The sequence below is a fragment of the Lampetra planeri genome, chromosome 18 (genome assembly GCF_965212315.1).
Source record: "Lampetra planeri chromosome 18, kcLamPlan1.2.h2, whole genome shotgun sequence".
NCBI classification, from domain to species: Eukaryota; Metazoa; Chordata; class Hyperoartia; order Petromyzontiformes; family Petromyzontidae; genus Lampetra; species Lampetra planeri.
The window spans coordinates 3,759,767-3,775,713 of NC_136124.1; the positions used below are offsets into that span (position 1 = coordinate 3,759,767).

The following is a 15,947-nucleotide window of genomic DNA, read 5'->3' on the forward strand; positions in this document are numbered from 1 at the left end:
AGGACCCGGAGAAAAATCCATGTGACTACGGGGAGCGAGACACACAAACTCCAAATATACAGGCATCAGGGTCGGGATCCTGTATACCAAGCGAGGTCGTAAACATCTCGCCACCGCAGTTCCCCTATGTTTAGGGCCCACCATTTTAGGGTCAAAGCATGAGATGAGCATGCTACTCTTGCTACTGGTCTGCGTCCAACGAAAAGCACGTGCTCCATGGCGGTTTAAAAAAAAGTCAAGCAGGCCCAACTGAAAAGGCTGACGTTGCAATGGGGGAGGGCAAGAAGTGTGGGGGTGGAGCTCACTGCCAGCCAATACAATCAAATGAGCGTCTTTGTTCCCACACCAGCCAACCAGCCACGAGCACTTGCTCTCCCAGTGACTATAAATCTACCCTGCGAATTTGTTTCTGCGCAAAAGGGCCCATTTTCACGTGGGATTTTTTGTTTGAATTCACAAATAGCCGTTCCTTTTTCAGTCTTGTCTGCACGGTGCCGAGAGGTGGTGAGACGTCTTCACTTGGCGGTAAGCTTGTACATGTACTGGTAAATACGTGAGCATTGTGACTTTTTGTATTGTTCAAAGGTATTGTAACACTTGTGTAAAACTTGTGCATAGGGGCTGAGGAAGAAATAAAAACCACAAGTGTATAATAACAGTACTGTATCTGTTTTGTAAAATCGATCGTTGGTCAACCTGAACAATATAAGGGACAATAATTTGCTATTTTTAGCGATTTGTGGGTCATTGATTACAATGTACTGTAGCTTCTGTCGGAGAAAAAGTCCCAATTTAAAACAATCTCTTGACAAAGAACTAGATCTGTGCGATGTCTTCATAATACAAAATCACTTTAAAATGGTCGCATGTGTATTACTGTAACCGTCACGTCATTGTGTCTAAAGTGACACGGGGGTTTTCTCATGAAACGCATGACCGCATTAAGAATGCTTTTGTGTATTTAGCAGCGCGTCAGTTTAAGAAACACGAGGAAGGAGCGGTCTGACGTTTCTCGTTGCATTATCTGCTATTATTCATGAGTTCATTGCGAATGTCGAGGTGGTCATCCAGCTACGAGATTCCTTGAGGAGAGAGATCTAGTTCGCGTGGCTTTGGTATTCCTTCGTCGATGAAGGGGCGCGCACTCGAGTGGTTTATTACACGGGGCCATAGTTTGGGTTGCAACATGGCCACATTCGTTTTTCCCCGCGGCAGCCATCTCAAGTTCAAGTGTGCGCCACGTGGCTACCGCGTGATCATAACCACGTGGGGCGGCGGGGGGCGGAGGTGGGGGGGACTCGCGATGGGGGGGGGTGTACGTGACAACGGAAGTGACGTCACTGCGCGAGGTATGTGACGCGCTCGACGTTAAGTTGCAGATTAAAAACTTTTCATTTTAGTTGTTAGGATTTTTCTGAGGTGTTAATTGACGTCGCTTATTTAATAGGTTATTTTGACGCGCGTTAAATATCGTTGATTTAAAAAATATATAAAACGCGTTGTCGATCGTCAGTTTTTTTTCTCTTTAACGGCGGGTCACGTGGGGCTGCGGCGTGGCCCGCGCATGCGCAGTGGCTCTGAGCGCCTGCGTGCTTCTACGCGCCGTCGACGGTCGTCGAAGAGCGGGAAAAAGGTTCGTGAGAAGGGAGGCGGCGAATCTTTGACGATTGCGCCCCTCGAGAATTATTAAACCGTTTCTTTTAATCACAGAAAATAAAAAAAAATCCTCGGGGGTTGCCATCAACTCGAACGTAACAATAGCGCGACGTCGTGTGTAATGCGGCGAGCGAGGCGTTCGTTTTCACTTTGCATTCTCTAGAGCGTTTCGGCAAATGCGCGGCTGCTCCACCAATAGGGAGCGAGCTCTCGATCACGTGGCTGCCTCGCTCGCCAACGGTGAGGCCGCGCCGTTGCTTATCCCAGTTGGGGTTTTGAGTGCGGGGGGTGGGGCCGTGACGCGCTCGGGGTGTTGCGGGGGGGGGGGCCCCGTCACGCGCTCGAGGGGGAGGGGGCGTTTCCCGATACGCACCGGGAACCGGAAGCGCGCTCGGCGTGCTTAACGCGTGCGCCACGCTGCATTGTCTCGTCGGCGAGCGTGGCGGCGCCGCGCGTTTGTCAACCGCAGCGCTCGACGAATCGTACGAATTAATAACAGGTCGCAGACGCCTTCGAAGCGTCGAGCTTTTCTGTCGTTTGTCCCGGCAGTTTTTTTTTATTTCGATGCGGCGGCGGCGCTGAGCCGCGTGTTGGGAGGAGGCGTTGGGGGGGGTGGTCTCTGTGTCCCCCTGGCGGGAGCGTGGGTTATGGACCAGCTCGGGCACGACAACCGGGACCAATGTCTATCGGCAGCAGCCACTGTTTATCATTACGATTACTACCTCAGCTGCTGCTGCTGCTGCTGATGTTGCTACGACAACGTTCTTCGCTCCGCGCTGCGCAGGTTTTTCAAACAAGACGACGCGGGCACTTGTGCGGTGTGGTTTAAATGTTCGTGTAGCCATTTTTTTCTCCGCACACTTTGTTAATTGAAGCTGTTTAGTGGAAAAATGTTTTGGCCGAGCTTCTGGCTCTGTGTTAAAACTACGTAGAAGCGATGTATCTGTCAACGTGGCAATTTGTAATCGTCACTAAAGAGGGTTTAAAGTGGTTATTGTTGTAAGACGAACCTGTCACGTGCTCTCTCACGATGGCTCGGTTGGCCCTGAACGCGTGCAATGGCAGCTCCGCGTGTTGACGCGATGTTTTGTTTATTTTTTAACGTTCTGCTTTTATGCTCGGCCTTGAATGAGCCTCTTCTTTGTGTTCTTTCATCGCAAGCGATTTGTTAATAACCACTGTGATAAAGATACCCCCCCACACACACACACTATTAAGGTTTATAACATGACCGTCAAAATCCGCCTCACGTGAGTGAAGCGGCGCGTCAAGGAATACGCCCATCAGGGCTTCGAGACCAAATCCGATTGGCGCAACTCCTTTCGTAGTACTCTTAGGTTTTTTCGGTAAAGTCACGTAGGTAAAAATAAAATATAAAATAATAATAAATGAAAATAAATTATTAAAGTAATCATAAAAAATTATTTATTATTATTTTATTTTTCTTTACGTGACTTTACCGAAAAACCCCAAGTATGAATCCTTGCAGTCATGAAAGCTTCAAATCTAGAATCCTTTCGTAGTCTTCACGGCTGCGCCCCGTGACCCACTGGGGGGGTAGTCCCTTACCGCTCGTCTCGTGGTCAGTGGTGTCCGTCCCCCTTTACGCTTCCTCGTTGACGTCGAACAACCAGCAACTGGCCGGCGTTAATAAATATATATTTTAACAATTTCCAACACCAGATGAGCAACACGGTCGGCTACGTGCGGTGCGAAAGAAGTTGGACATACGTACGTGCTAGGGAGAGGGGGAGAGATGGCTCCAGCCAGTCAGTGTGTCTTAAAGGTCGGCTACATCGCTTTGATGGTCGTGTTTGTAGTATAAAAACACAGGCGCATGCTTGAACCCAGCGAGTCCCGTCACCCGCGCCGTGTGTTTGCTGGGGTGTTGTTGTTGCTGTTGTTGACACAACCCAAAGCAACATGCAGTACTTGCACGCTTTTGTCAACTCACGGAACGTTCAAGCATCATCGCATGTCTCCACAATAATCGTCGGCGTGATAGTAGTGGTCGCTTTACGACGCCGCAGTTTGTAGAGTGCTCGCTCACGTTAGCTTCGTGTACACACACCATCCTTTTGTTTCATAAACGGGGGTACGTGCGAGATATTTTCTTTACACTATCTGGAAGTGGTGTGAGCGGCGATAAAAACATTTCGACATTTCGTGTACTGCATATACTGCGCTTCGTAGACTGCATGGCCCAGGTAGAGCGGCGGCGGGGGGGTGAGTCACGGTGCGTTCCCGGTGTTTGCGTTTATTCTTAAATGGATAAACATTGGCCACGTACCAGCTTTGTCTTAGTTCAACATCGTGCTCGTGTGGCTCTTAGTCCGGCAATAATACTAATTTAGCGGTGACGCAACACCTTCATCTTCTCTTTACCGAGGGCGTGATCGCGTTTGTTTAATTCCACAAAGGGTACTTTTATTCGCAAGCCCTTTGTGTCCATCGCGTTGTTAGGATAGAGTACTTTGAGACTGTTACAACAGTAGTGCCAATTTGATAGTGTATCGTGATTTATAGCCAGAACTCGTGCTGCTCTTGTGAGCTACCACCATGCACAAACATATTTTAATCGGGCTGCGGGCTTACGCATTGGGCAGCAGATAACTTTTGTTGTGGTGTACTTCTATGATCCCCGCCTTAAAGAACCCGACCTGACTAGCGTGGGTTGAAGTGTGATAACCGAAAACCCACAGAAGCCCTTACATATGTGGCGATGTCTTCATTCGGCAGTGTAATGTACATTGAAAACGCTGGTTTTCGTAGCTAAGAACAACAATCATCTATATTTGTGTATCTGGTAAGGCCACGCGGAAGTTTTTATGCCAGTTTTTTTGTTTCGGCCAAGTCGTGTTTTTTATACCTAATTTAGCATGGCCTAGCCCAAAAAACAAATATGATCGTGTTACAGGCTGTGGTGTTCCAGTGATCGCCTCCGTGTTGATGTCGACCACGGGGGGGATTATTGAGGAAGAAACATGTTGGTCTTGTTGCTGTTGATGGGAGCTCACAAATGGTCGTCGGCAGGCAACGACACTATGGGGGTTGCCTTACCCCCCTCCTCTCCCCGGCGCTTGCAAGCAAACAACATTCTCACGCGTCACGACGCATCCCCACACACCCCCACCTCCTATCGATGTGCAACTTAACCCCACACGGCCAATTGTGTGCAGAAAATGTCGGTGCTGTAGTTAAGCAGCAGCAGCAAGCAGCAGCAGCTTTGCTCGGCTCGTTTTTGGGCCGCGCATAGGCCGACGACGATGATGATGTCTGTCTCCCACCCCACTCGGCACGTCACCAACATGGACGAATCGCGGGTCCCGTGTGTTGATCGGCGTTGTTGTGACGCACTCCCGCGAGGCGGGTGCGTGCGTGCGTGCTTTTTTGGTTGACGCTTATTTTCCCGAGGCGTGTTGTTGGTAGGGTTTGTTGTTGTTGTGGTGATGGTTCATAGTCCTCGAGTTGTTGGCGTGAGCCCCCCAGAAAGCAATGTTTGATGGGGCTTTTTTTTGCGCGCACGAGGGGTTTGGTGAGAGATGTTTACGGCTTGTTAAGGCTTTAATGCACAGCACCATTTTATTAATCCACCGGTGGATGAGGGCCTTCCCACATCGTGAGGGTTATTTTTATCAGACTTAAACACGCGGATTTGTATGTGTTAGTGAGGTGGGGATCATACGGGAGCATAGTACATTACAGCAATGAGTTTTGCTCTACTGCCCTGGCAATATAACTCTGCAGCAGCCAATAGCACCCGTGTTATTCATAAGAGCACAATGTCAGGGCCAAATTATCTTGCGCAGATATATTGACCTTTTATTGAAAGTATGAGGCTAGCTGACGTTCGGTCTAGTTGGCTATTTTAGTATTTGGCTGCTGTACATTTCCATGCAATAATCCGCCACTTCGTTGGGCTATCATTTGTGGCCAGGTCGCCTCTATAAAACAGCTATATAGCTCGGGGTGGACCTTACCTGGTAAAATAAAAAATAGTTTGAATAACTTTAGTTGCATGGATAAATCAAAAGACGGTTGTGAAACCCCAGCCATCCACATCCCCACGTGTGTTTTTACTCACCTCGAATGTCTCTAAAAAAACATTTGGCTGACATTGTGTTGTACTTTATCAGTCGTTGAAAGTACTAAATGTTTCATTTGCATTGCTATCGATATAGAGTTTTGAAATTGGGTACCTTTTTATTCGTTGTTTAATAAACAGGCAAAGGTCTCTCTTGCCATTCACATTCATTATTGGTCTAGGTTTGTGGGGTTTCATGACCAATGTTTTCTATCGCCATTTATTTTGGGAGTTGTGCGTTGTTAGTGTGTGCATTTCGGTTACACAATCTGCATATTAACTCCTGGCATGCATTCAAGAATGTTAAAGGGCTGCTAACCTCATGCATGTCAATTCGTCTGACATCAACCACTCATCACCTATCAATACTGACTGTAAATATCTTGCCTAAAGCCCAAGCAGCTGAACTTTAGATTTTTTTTCCTTCCCCTAAAAAAAGAAAAAAAAATTCATAGTTTCTTAAACTTTTTGTCGCGTTTTCCAACTACACAACTTCAATAATATTTGTTTGTATGGGGGTACCATATCACACAAATTCGTAAAGATGATCTCATGTAAATGAAGGAGCAGTGCGTTCGTGCTCATCGTTAATTACATGGACCTCTTAGACATTGCATAACGTTACTTATCATGGATGATGACCATTGCATGTCTCTAGGCCTCAACTGTATATCCGTGTAAAATTTCTTAATTATTTAAACACACGTTGACATAAAAACACGTGAAGGTATGTTACGCCTGACGTAATCTTTTTCATTATAATTAATCGATTTCCCCTTTGTGCATAAACCCATTTTAAGGTCCAGTGCTCACGGGGCCAGGCCTGTCCCACTGGTCCACCGCACCTCACCGATTCAGGGAATCTGGGAGAGACTGGGGGGTAGGCTTACGTTCTCAAATCCACGTTTTGCTCTTGCTGTCTCAACTGCAGCTCCAAGTGTGCACCTTTTTGACACATTTTACTCTTTAACAAAGGAGATTCATATGTGCAATGTCCATGTTTCTGATCCATGTAGTAGCAGGTAATTTGTCTACATTTTAGTAGACTTCGGAGCACAAAGACATGTTGGAACAATATTACAGAAACTATGCATATGTTAGATTTTTATTGTTATTAAGTGTTCACTGATGCTACGACTTAATGCCTTGGTATTGTCTTGTCCATATGTGTTAGAATTAATTTCGCTATTTGAATATATTTTAGTATTTTCCCAGCAAACATGAAAGTTAACGTTTTTTTTTTCATGCAAGTTGCATAACTTAAAAATGTACGTCTATCGTAACACCAATTCTTTTGCATATTTTCCTTTCAATTCCCTCTGGCAGTGTAGGTGAAGACCATGGCTGCGATATGAGTTGACTTCTGGTCTTCTGGAAGCCATTTCAGTCCTCAAGCCCCCCACAAGCATCACAATAATGGATTTACTTGAGTGTGGTGGCAATAGCAGTAGCGAGAGCAGCAGCAGCAGCAGGGTCGTGTCTCCTACGAGCTCTATGATCCCCCCTCCCACCTCCCTGCTGCAGGGCATGGCGGGGGTGGTGGGGGCAGCGCAGGAAATAAATCAGGATGGCAGGAGTCCAGCTTTGAGCCCCTGCAAGCGCAAGGAGTCGCGGGGCATGGCCTACACGATCCGCTCGTGTGGCTTCCAAGTGACGCTCGACAACCGAGAGGTGTGGGAGCGTTTCCACTCGTGGGGAACTGAAATGATACTCACCAAGGCCGGGCGCCGCATGTTCCCGTACTGCCGCTATAAGGTGGGTTGGCTCCCGTCGCAAATGGTCGCATTGCGCGTGTCTCCTTGTGTCTCGGTTTGCCTTAGTTTGTGTGGCTCAAACTCTTAAAACTTTTGATGCAAAAGTTGCGTAGCGATTTAATGAAGAAACCTTGTTATTGTTTGTAATGACTTGAAAATGTGAAAAAAACTCGCTTTTATATCGCCCTGGGCTATCCCAATTATTTAAGGAGTTGATTACCAATTGCTGGTTCAACTAATTGGGCAACACAAATAATTGTATAAGATAAAAAAAACTCCCCTCTGCTTCGTGTTACTGCTGGACAGCAGTTTATGGTTAGGACTTGGTAATGTCTGCTTTAACATGCCCTAACGTATCATCAGTTACTTTTAAATCATTAAACGTGAGAACCAGGTTTATTCACAATTGGCTGTCTTGGTACCAACTCTGCTTCGACAACTGGCCTTATTGTAGCACCCCAAGCTACCAGACCACCACCAGACATGCCTGCTTTAATGAACACTGATCTATTCTGAATGTCTGGGTTATTACCAGATCCGTGGCTTGGATCCTCAAAGCTGCTACCTGATGGCAATTGACGTCGTGCCGGTGGACGGACACCGCTACCGCTGGGGTGATGGCTGCTGGATGCCAATAGAACGGGGGAGACCACAGATTCCTGACAGCGTCTACGTTCACCAGGAGGGTGTCGCGCCTGGCTCCTTTTGGATGTACGAGAGCATCTCGTTTTCAGAGGTAAAAGTGGTTGGCACCTTACGCAAGCGCCAGTATTATTTTAAGCGCCACGAGGAATTAGGATCGAGCGGCGGTGGTGCGGTGATTATCTCGCTGCTCTTGGATTTCAGTGATCTCGGTTATGATTCCCTCCCATGGGAAAACATCGGTGGCGAATGATATCTGAACAGGTCCTGGGCCCACACTTCACAAACCTACACTGATGATGAGCATGGTCAGGTTTGACCAAACAACCCCCAGAATCAATACAGCGTGGGGAGAAAGTGTCCCAAGTATTTTTAAATTATTTCCAGCTCTTATTCTATTCCATGTGCAACAGCTTTGATAAAAAGTTAAGATTTATTTATTATTAGGCATAGGCATACCTACTTTAGGGGTACATAAATGTATGTTTTCGCATAAAATTCGTAAATGCACAGTTGTTGGATTACGTTAATGATGTAGCACGGTTAAACTTGACTGTATTATGACCGACATTATCCGATGTGGTTTTTTTAGTGCCATTGGCATTATTTATGTTGTTCAAACTTCCGATTTTATAATCATGGCAAGGCTTCACTTTACTTTCAGCGCCTTCACAACAGCCATTGATCGACACTGCTATGCTTGTTGTTTGTGATGGCTGTAGGTGAAGCTGACGAACACCGCTTTGGGTCAGGACGGGGTGATCTCCCTCGTCCCCATGTTTAAGTACGTGACGCGCTTCCACATCATCCGGGCCAACAAGGTGCCACGCCACCTGCGACTGGACGCGGACAATGTGCACACCTTCATCTTCCCGCAGACAGAGTTCTTTGCCGTCACCGCCTATCAAAACACGGCCATCACCCACCTCAAGATAAGCCACAGTCCCCTTGCTTGGAGCACCGAGCCAAAGCCAGACGTGTTGAACCAGGATGAGGAGGGAGGCGGTGACGGCAGTGGCTTAGCGCTCAACTCCCAGCAGGGCGTGAGAGAGAGAGTCTCGCTGGGCTCGTCAGGGAAGAGGGATCACGCTTGCATGGTTGGGACTAACGACCTCTCATATGATGCTAGCCGAGGAGATGGATCTGTTGGGATGTTGGAAGAAGATGTGCTGTCGGATAAGTCAACAAATGGAGATGGTGTAATAAGGTGTGTTTCTTTCGTTTACTTGTTTATAGCAATTTTTTGTTTATGTTGGCATTTAATTAGTTATTTTGAATGAATACATGTATTTGTTACGTGACTTTTTTTTCTCAACTTTCGCAGGAATAAGTTGAAACGAGACGACAATTCCAATGGCTGTAAGGATCAAAACACTTTGTTTGACATCAGCAAAGTCAAAGACGAACCTAATGACACCTGGCAGGAGCTGGTGGAAAACGTTGACCCTCCCTCCAGTCTGGGAGGGAAAGGAGAGTCCCAAGGTGTGCTCCAGAATATCCCTTTGAGTGATTGTTTATTGCCTGCTGGGAACAGCACATGCAAGTCAAATCTCATTAGTAAGGTGGAATCTGCTCGTGCAGGAGCCATGATTGTGCCTACATCGGTGGAGCAGGGCAAGGATCCCAAGTGCCCTACTTCTCATCTGCTGAACCAAAATCTGTTTCCCGTTGTGCGCTTGAAGCAATGTAACATATCAAAGCCCACAGTCAAGCTTGGTGAACTGCCATCCTCCGTCTTGTACTCGTACAGCATTCCGCAGATTTCTCTCTCGCGATCCGCATGTGGCGACCGACCGTTGATCGTGCTGGTGAGCGAAAGTCCGCCACACTGGTCTGAGCCAACAGACGATGTTAAACCCAGCAAACTGTGTTTGTCAGAGGGTAATGGAGCTGATGTGTCAGATGTTGAGGAAAGACCCGGAAAGAGCCCTTTGCCAGTACAACCACTTCCGACAATTCCTCATTTGAACAACGAGGCAATTTCTGGCGATGCCATGGATGTAATCCCCGAAGACGTGAAGCCGACGCGGTCAGAATTGGATATGAGGTTGCTAAATCTGACGTCCGTGCCGAAGGATGATGCCAAGGAGACAACGGAACACCCGGACGCCCCGAAGGGAGAGTACGTGAGCGACAACGGCAAGGGCAGCGTGCTGCCAGCGCTCAAGATCGGGCACACGGGTTTCTCCTCGTGGGTGTGGACCCCGCCCAAGGAAGGCAACGCGCCGGCTTTCCAACTTCCGCCGCCCTCCTTCTCGTCGGTGTCGTCGCGCTCGGGCTCCCTTTGCTCTCGCTCGAGAACACCTTCCCCGACGCCGGGCTCGAGCCAGCCCCGGGGCCGCAGGGCGGCACCGCGTGGACTGGCCTGGGAGGCTCCCACTCAACGTGCCGACGCCGCCGCTGCTACTGCCACCCACCACAATCCTCGCACGGAACCCCAAGCCGACAGAGTTGATGTCGGAGGAGTGTCCTTCTTCTCCTTCTCCAACAAGGTGTGATGCTTGGCGTGCTGTTTGTTTGGAATGATGACCACCGTCTAGCAGTTTTCCAGAAAAGCTGTGTTTATGGACATTTTGATGCGTAAAAATATGGATTACGTATGAGGTCAAAACAGATTCTAGATTTGAAGCTTTCGTGACTGCAAGGAATCATATTCTTAGGTTTTTTTTTATGTTTTACCTACGTGACTTTACCGAAAAAACCTAAGAGTAGGTCAAAACAGAATGTGTGATGTACATAATAATTTCCCTGCGTGGATTTAGTTTGCATGATATAAAAAAAAATATGCATATGTGATTAAGGATTGAACCAGGTGGTCCTTAGAGCTCGTGCGGGATACATTCCGTAATGTGTGCTGCTCATCAACAGTGTGTAATTTAGCTTTATTGTAGAATAAATATAATACAATGTGTACAATTTTAATTTAGTGAAATGTTTTTTGTTTCAAAACTTTCATGTTTGAAAAACCAAAAGTCTTTGTACTGCATTGGCAAGTTTTGGTAGAGTACGCATTAATATTGGAGTTAAAATGTAAGACCTAGATAATGCATCACTATTTTTAGTCTTATATCTGAAAATAGTGTGAAAGTTAAGTCCGCCTTCCCATGTCGTGAATTAAATCATTGTTTTGCCAGTTGCATGGGTTATTAATTGAATTAAACTGACAGTGCTTGGAATTGGTTAGTATAATTTGAGTTCTATGAATGTTATAGTAGAATAAAAATAATAGTGCTGTTTGTGAAATGTGTCTGATCAACAGCTGCTTTTGTTTGCAATGTGGTTACTATTTCAATCAGGAGGCTATGTTGGCTCATCGGAACATGGAGCAAGAAAAATTGGAAACCCTTCGTTTGTCCCCAACATTAAGCGACAACAGTGCAGAACATGGTAAAAAGACGCATTTGTTAAATACCATGTTTAACATAAATGTTGCTTTTCAATCGTCACCCACACGGCTGTCCATCGTGTAATCATAACAGAAAAAGCTGATTATTTAAATTATTTTATAATGCCTAATTTAGCAAAATGTTCGTACTTAAATAATTAATATGTTTTTATATTGAACGTTTGATAACTATAGCCACCACTGTTATCAACTTATAAAGCATTGACCAGTGACATGCTGCTTTGCTTTGAAAAACTTTGCTCTTTTTCGTTATCACAGTCTCAACCGGGAGAGCACAAGAAAGAATTCAGAGGCTGCAAGATAGGCTTCAGTCTGCGCTCAGCCAGTTCCAGAAAAGCAAAGGGAATGACGAGTCAGGTTCGTGTTCATCGCTGTCCTAGCTGGGATTGCTTTTCAAAATTAGAACGAAGCTGGGTGCTTATCCGAGACCTCAAAAGCAAAGTGCTGAACTCTAAACCCAGTGAAAAATAATACAATTCAGCATGTGATTGGCTTGGTTTTTAGCTGGGCGTGCTAATTTGTACGTACATTATACACTAGAGCTGTGCAATTCCTGCAGAATCCTGTTCGATTCCTACAAATCCAACCTCTATAGTTCTTGCAAGTATCGCATTATTTTAAAGTTGATTCCAATGTTAAAACTGATTCAAGGCCATCCCTACCCCACTGGCCCTCCCAACTTGCCTAAATGGCACAGCAAAATCAGGGTGGAATCGAGCCATGTGCACTAAACATTGGTGTTTGTAACAGCTGGCTGTTAATAAGCAGGATCGCTATTGAAACATGTGTTTTACACATGTGTCAATAGCATTTCCACTAAGCTGGCCAGGACCCACGAGTCCTTCTTTTTTGCCTAAATACCACTCTGAATTCCACACATCCCCAGCTCCCCCTTCCACGGTTCTGCTAATCCCACCCTGTCAAAAATCAAATCACGATTCCGAGCTATGAATCGTGTGACTAGATCAGCTTTACTCTGCATATCAGTGTGTTTGAATTTGTTTTCAGTTGGGCTATTACTTATCATTAATTGTTCAGGTGCTGATCCAAGGTTTGTGTCTCGAACTGGAAAGACAAATGATGTGACGAAGATTAAAGGGTGGCAGCACAAGTTTGGGCTACAGACCCCAGTGTCATCCAGTGGCAGTGCAGGTGCCCCAGGTGCGTTCCCATGTGACTCATATTCAACTCTGTTCTGCGTTGTGCCCTGTAGGCATGTAACTGGTCACCCTTGAAAAAGAGCTGTACAGCGCAATTGGCATATTCAGGAAATATACTTCTTAATAATACACTCTTCCAGTAATTTTTTGAAATGTTACGATTCAGGTTTGCGATTTCAACAAAATATTTTTTGTCTCATTTTTACTACGTCGTTGGGATTAATCTTTAACATCTTATTTGTATAGTTTTATTCACTGTTATCCTAAATGTAACAACATGCAATTTTCAACTGGTTTTCTTAAATTATAACGAATCAATTCTCATGTGCATGATTCTTTGCATGCATTGTGAATGTAAGAATACGTTTTAATCGCCAAATTGCGTGCCCACTGCTATCACCCACAGACATGAACACGCTGGGCAAAAACCGTTCAGTCTTCCTGAGTGACAAGCTGGACGAGTACCTGCAGGAGGAAGAAAAACTGCTGGAACAGCGGCCGAACATGTACGCCAGCAAGGCGGCCGGTGTCACCTTCCAGACGCCACGCACGGGCAGCACGTACGTGCGCACCCTAGACAGTGTGCTACGCCGCCGTGCGGGCCCAGCGCGGTCCGCCGGGGAGAGGGAGGCATTTGCTCAGACCTGCACCACGTCTCCACCGCCGCCGCCATTGCCACTATCAGGTGTGACACAAAAACGTGGCGCGCTGGCTGGCCGGGGCAAAATTTCTACAGCGGCGTTGAGAGCGACGCAAAAGTCTTTCAAGCGAGGGACCCGCGGAAAGCGCTGCAGCAGGGGCGGCAAGTATGGCAGCAGGGGCGGCAAGTATGGTGGCCGGGCAGAAGTGGTGGCGACTGCCACTCCCCTCGCTAGTCCGAAAAAGGTGACGCTACCCTCGTCGCCACCGCTTACGCCTCCTTTGCTGAAGCCAGCTCGGTCGTGTGCTGTCAGTGGGGCAGCGCTTGTGAAGAATGCTAACAGCCGCAATGTGAACACCATGCTGCTTGCTCTGGAGGAGATGGCCTTGTTGGATGGGAAGCACCGCACGTATATCACCACCGATCGGGCAGAGCGCTCCATCACTACCCTACTTACCCCACAGGTGGGAACATCGTGCTGTTTTTTGTCTTATGTGAATGTAAAAAACTAAGCCAAAGAAATTGCACATCACCTAATGGAGCTGCTTCTTAATGTCCTGTTTTTTTGTTTACTCAGATGACCGCGACAGGCATGAAAAAGCTGTCCGTGCGCTTTGCGGCAGCCACAACGTCGACGTCACACAGCAGTAGCCCATCATCAACACCTGCGGCCAGCAGCCGTTGCCAGAAAGAATTCTGCCGGCTGGGCTGCGTGTGCGATAGCCTGGGTGAGGGCCGCGCCGAGCCGGCACACTGCGGCAAACCCGAGTGCATGCTGGAGTGCAGTTGCCCTCCCCAGGCGCGACATCAGGCAGGCTTATCGATGAGCAAGCAGAGTGGCATCACAGATGGCACCGAACCCGAGGACGAGTCGTTTGGCCGACACAAGCGCAGGAAGAGGCTGCCGACGAGGCTGAGTGGCACCCACGTTTTCTACGATGACGTCGCGTCGGATTGCTACGCCTTCTGGAAACTTACAGGGCGAAAAGGGCACAAAAGGAAATTGGAAGGACTCGGTACTGCCCCTTCTTCTCTTATACAATGCATGCACGTATGGGTTTTTAGGACGGTGTATCGTGTGTGCTAATATTTAATGAAAATGTGAAGTAACATTGCAGTATCAATGCATGCGATGCAGGATTGTGGATTTTGTTGCAAGTTGTCAGTGAATGTAGGATAACGTTATTTTCTAAGATTTTCCTTTCATGTAGACATTTTATATATTATCATCTAACGTGAATGGATTTTCTGCAGAAGATTCGGAAATCCACAAGAAGCGGATTGCACTTTGGTCAGATATGGACAAATCTTCCCAGGGGAATGTGGATAGTGCAAGTTCCAATGATATTCCTGCTCCAGAGGCTCAGTCTTGTAAGACTGAGCTGCCTCCTACATCCAATGAGATCAAGGCGCAGGTATAAGTTTGCTGTGTGTGTGAATATAAGCTTACGGAAATATTTTTGTTAAATTAACTTATCACTCAAGTAACACTATCCACCAATGAAAACAATCTGGTGTTTTTCTTTTGCAATCTGTGGAGGATATTTTCTTGCGATATTGCACGCATAATTATGCATGCACTGCTTTAAATACTCGTTCTGTTAAAAATTGTACGAACATTATCAAGCTTGGTTATTTTCTCTTTGGTGGTGTTGCAGATGCGGGATGAGTTGATGGCCTGGGCTCTGGAAGATGGGTACACGTGTGCTCGTGTGCGGGAATATGGACCGAAAGAGCGGACCAAGGCAAACCTACAGTGCACCTGTGGGAAACCCCACTGCACAGAGAAGGTGAGACACTCACTGTTGCTTGTCACAAAAGAACATCTGCAACTTCACAGAGCAAGCATTTACCATTCTCTTCATCGATGTGATAAATGCACCCCTAGTTGTGGCTGCAGGGTTTGCATACCCTCATTAAAATACAACATTTCTGGACAATGAAAAAGTAATCTTATTATTTTGCACTCCAATTTGATGCTTGTATAATGGGTGTTGATTTTACTCTGTGCCCTTGTGTGATCGTATGCTTCTTAAACCATCCAATATAAGCAAGCAATGTTCCAAATGTTGACAAGGTTTGACGCTTAATAATGTAGTACTGCTAGGTTATGCAAACGCTGCATCCACTGACAGTGATACATTGATGAGTGATAAAAAATAATCGATTAAATCGTGACCTAAATTCATATGATTGTTAACATGTCATACCCCACCGCACATGTGAGGAAACTTTTTACATACAATGTTACTGCCATTTAAAACTGGGTTTCGATACCTGTGTTAAGCCCATTTCTCACAGATGGTCACAGACCCACTCCCGACTATATCACATGAGAATTCCATCCTAGTGCCAGTTCCTCGATGTAACTATTAATTTTAACGGCTGATTTGCAGGGGTTTTTTGATGTCGTCGTCAAGCAATAGGGAAGAACAACTTGTGGGTTGGAGTGGAGAGCGTTGACGACCGCCTCCTGAAAATGTGGCGTAACTCAGGCACTAAAGCCAATTTTATTCATATGGCTATTGCAGACATGATTCGACTTAATTGCGTGAACCCTTACGAGCCCACCAGGTTGTGGGGCATTTTTTTCTAATTTGTTTCT

General features: G+C 46.5%; 1 protein-coding gene across 10 annotated transcripts in view; it reads left to right on the forward strand.

Moving 5' to 3' along the window:
* Window positions 1–393: 393 nt before the first annotated feature.
* The window catches only part of LOC144723506 (uncharacterized), a 45,559-nt gene continuing 30,005 nt past the window's right edge, over window positions 394–15,947 (forward strand). For 3 of the 10 annotated variants that reach the window (XM_078602303.1, XM_078602311.1, XM_078602312.1), the window contains exons 1-12: window positions 2,031–2,440; window positions 7,067–7,495; window positions 8,030–8,230; window positions 8,859–9,343; window positions 9,461–10,628; window positions 11,433–11,523; window positions 11,801–11,899; window positions 12,581–12,703; window positions 13,109–13,806; window positions 13,920–14,358; window positions 14,597–14,757; window positions 15,001–15,132. In XM_078602303.1, coding sequence (XP_078458429.1) covers window positions 7,157–7,495; window positions 8,030–8,230; window positions 8,859–9,343; window positions 9,461–10,628; window positions 11,433–11,523; window positions 11,801–11,899; window positions 12,581–12,703; window positions 13,109–13,806; window positions 13,920–14,358; window positions 14,597–14,757; window positions 15,001–15,132 — 3,936 coding nt within the window. In that variant the 5' untranslated portion in view covers window positions 2,031–2,440; window positions 7,067–7,156. Of the gene's footprint in view, window positions 526–1,551; window positions 1,634–2,030; window positions 2,441–2,470; window positions 2,488–7,066; window positions 7,496–8,029; window positions 8,231–8,858; window positions 9,344–9,460; window positions 10,629–11,432; window positions 11,524–11,800; window positions 11,900–12,580; window positions 12,704–13,108; window positions 13,807–13,919; window positions 14,359–14,596; window positions 14,758–15,000; window positions 15,133–15,947 lie in introns of those variants that run through there. The other 7 variants (XM_078602307.1, XM_078602306.1, XM_078602304.1 and 4 more) reach the window with 7 other exon arrangements.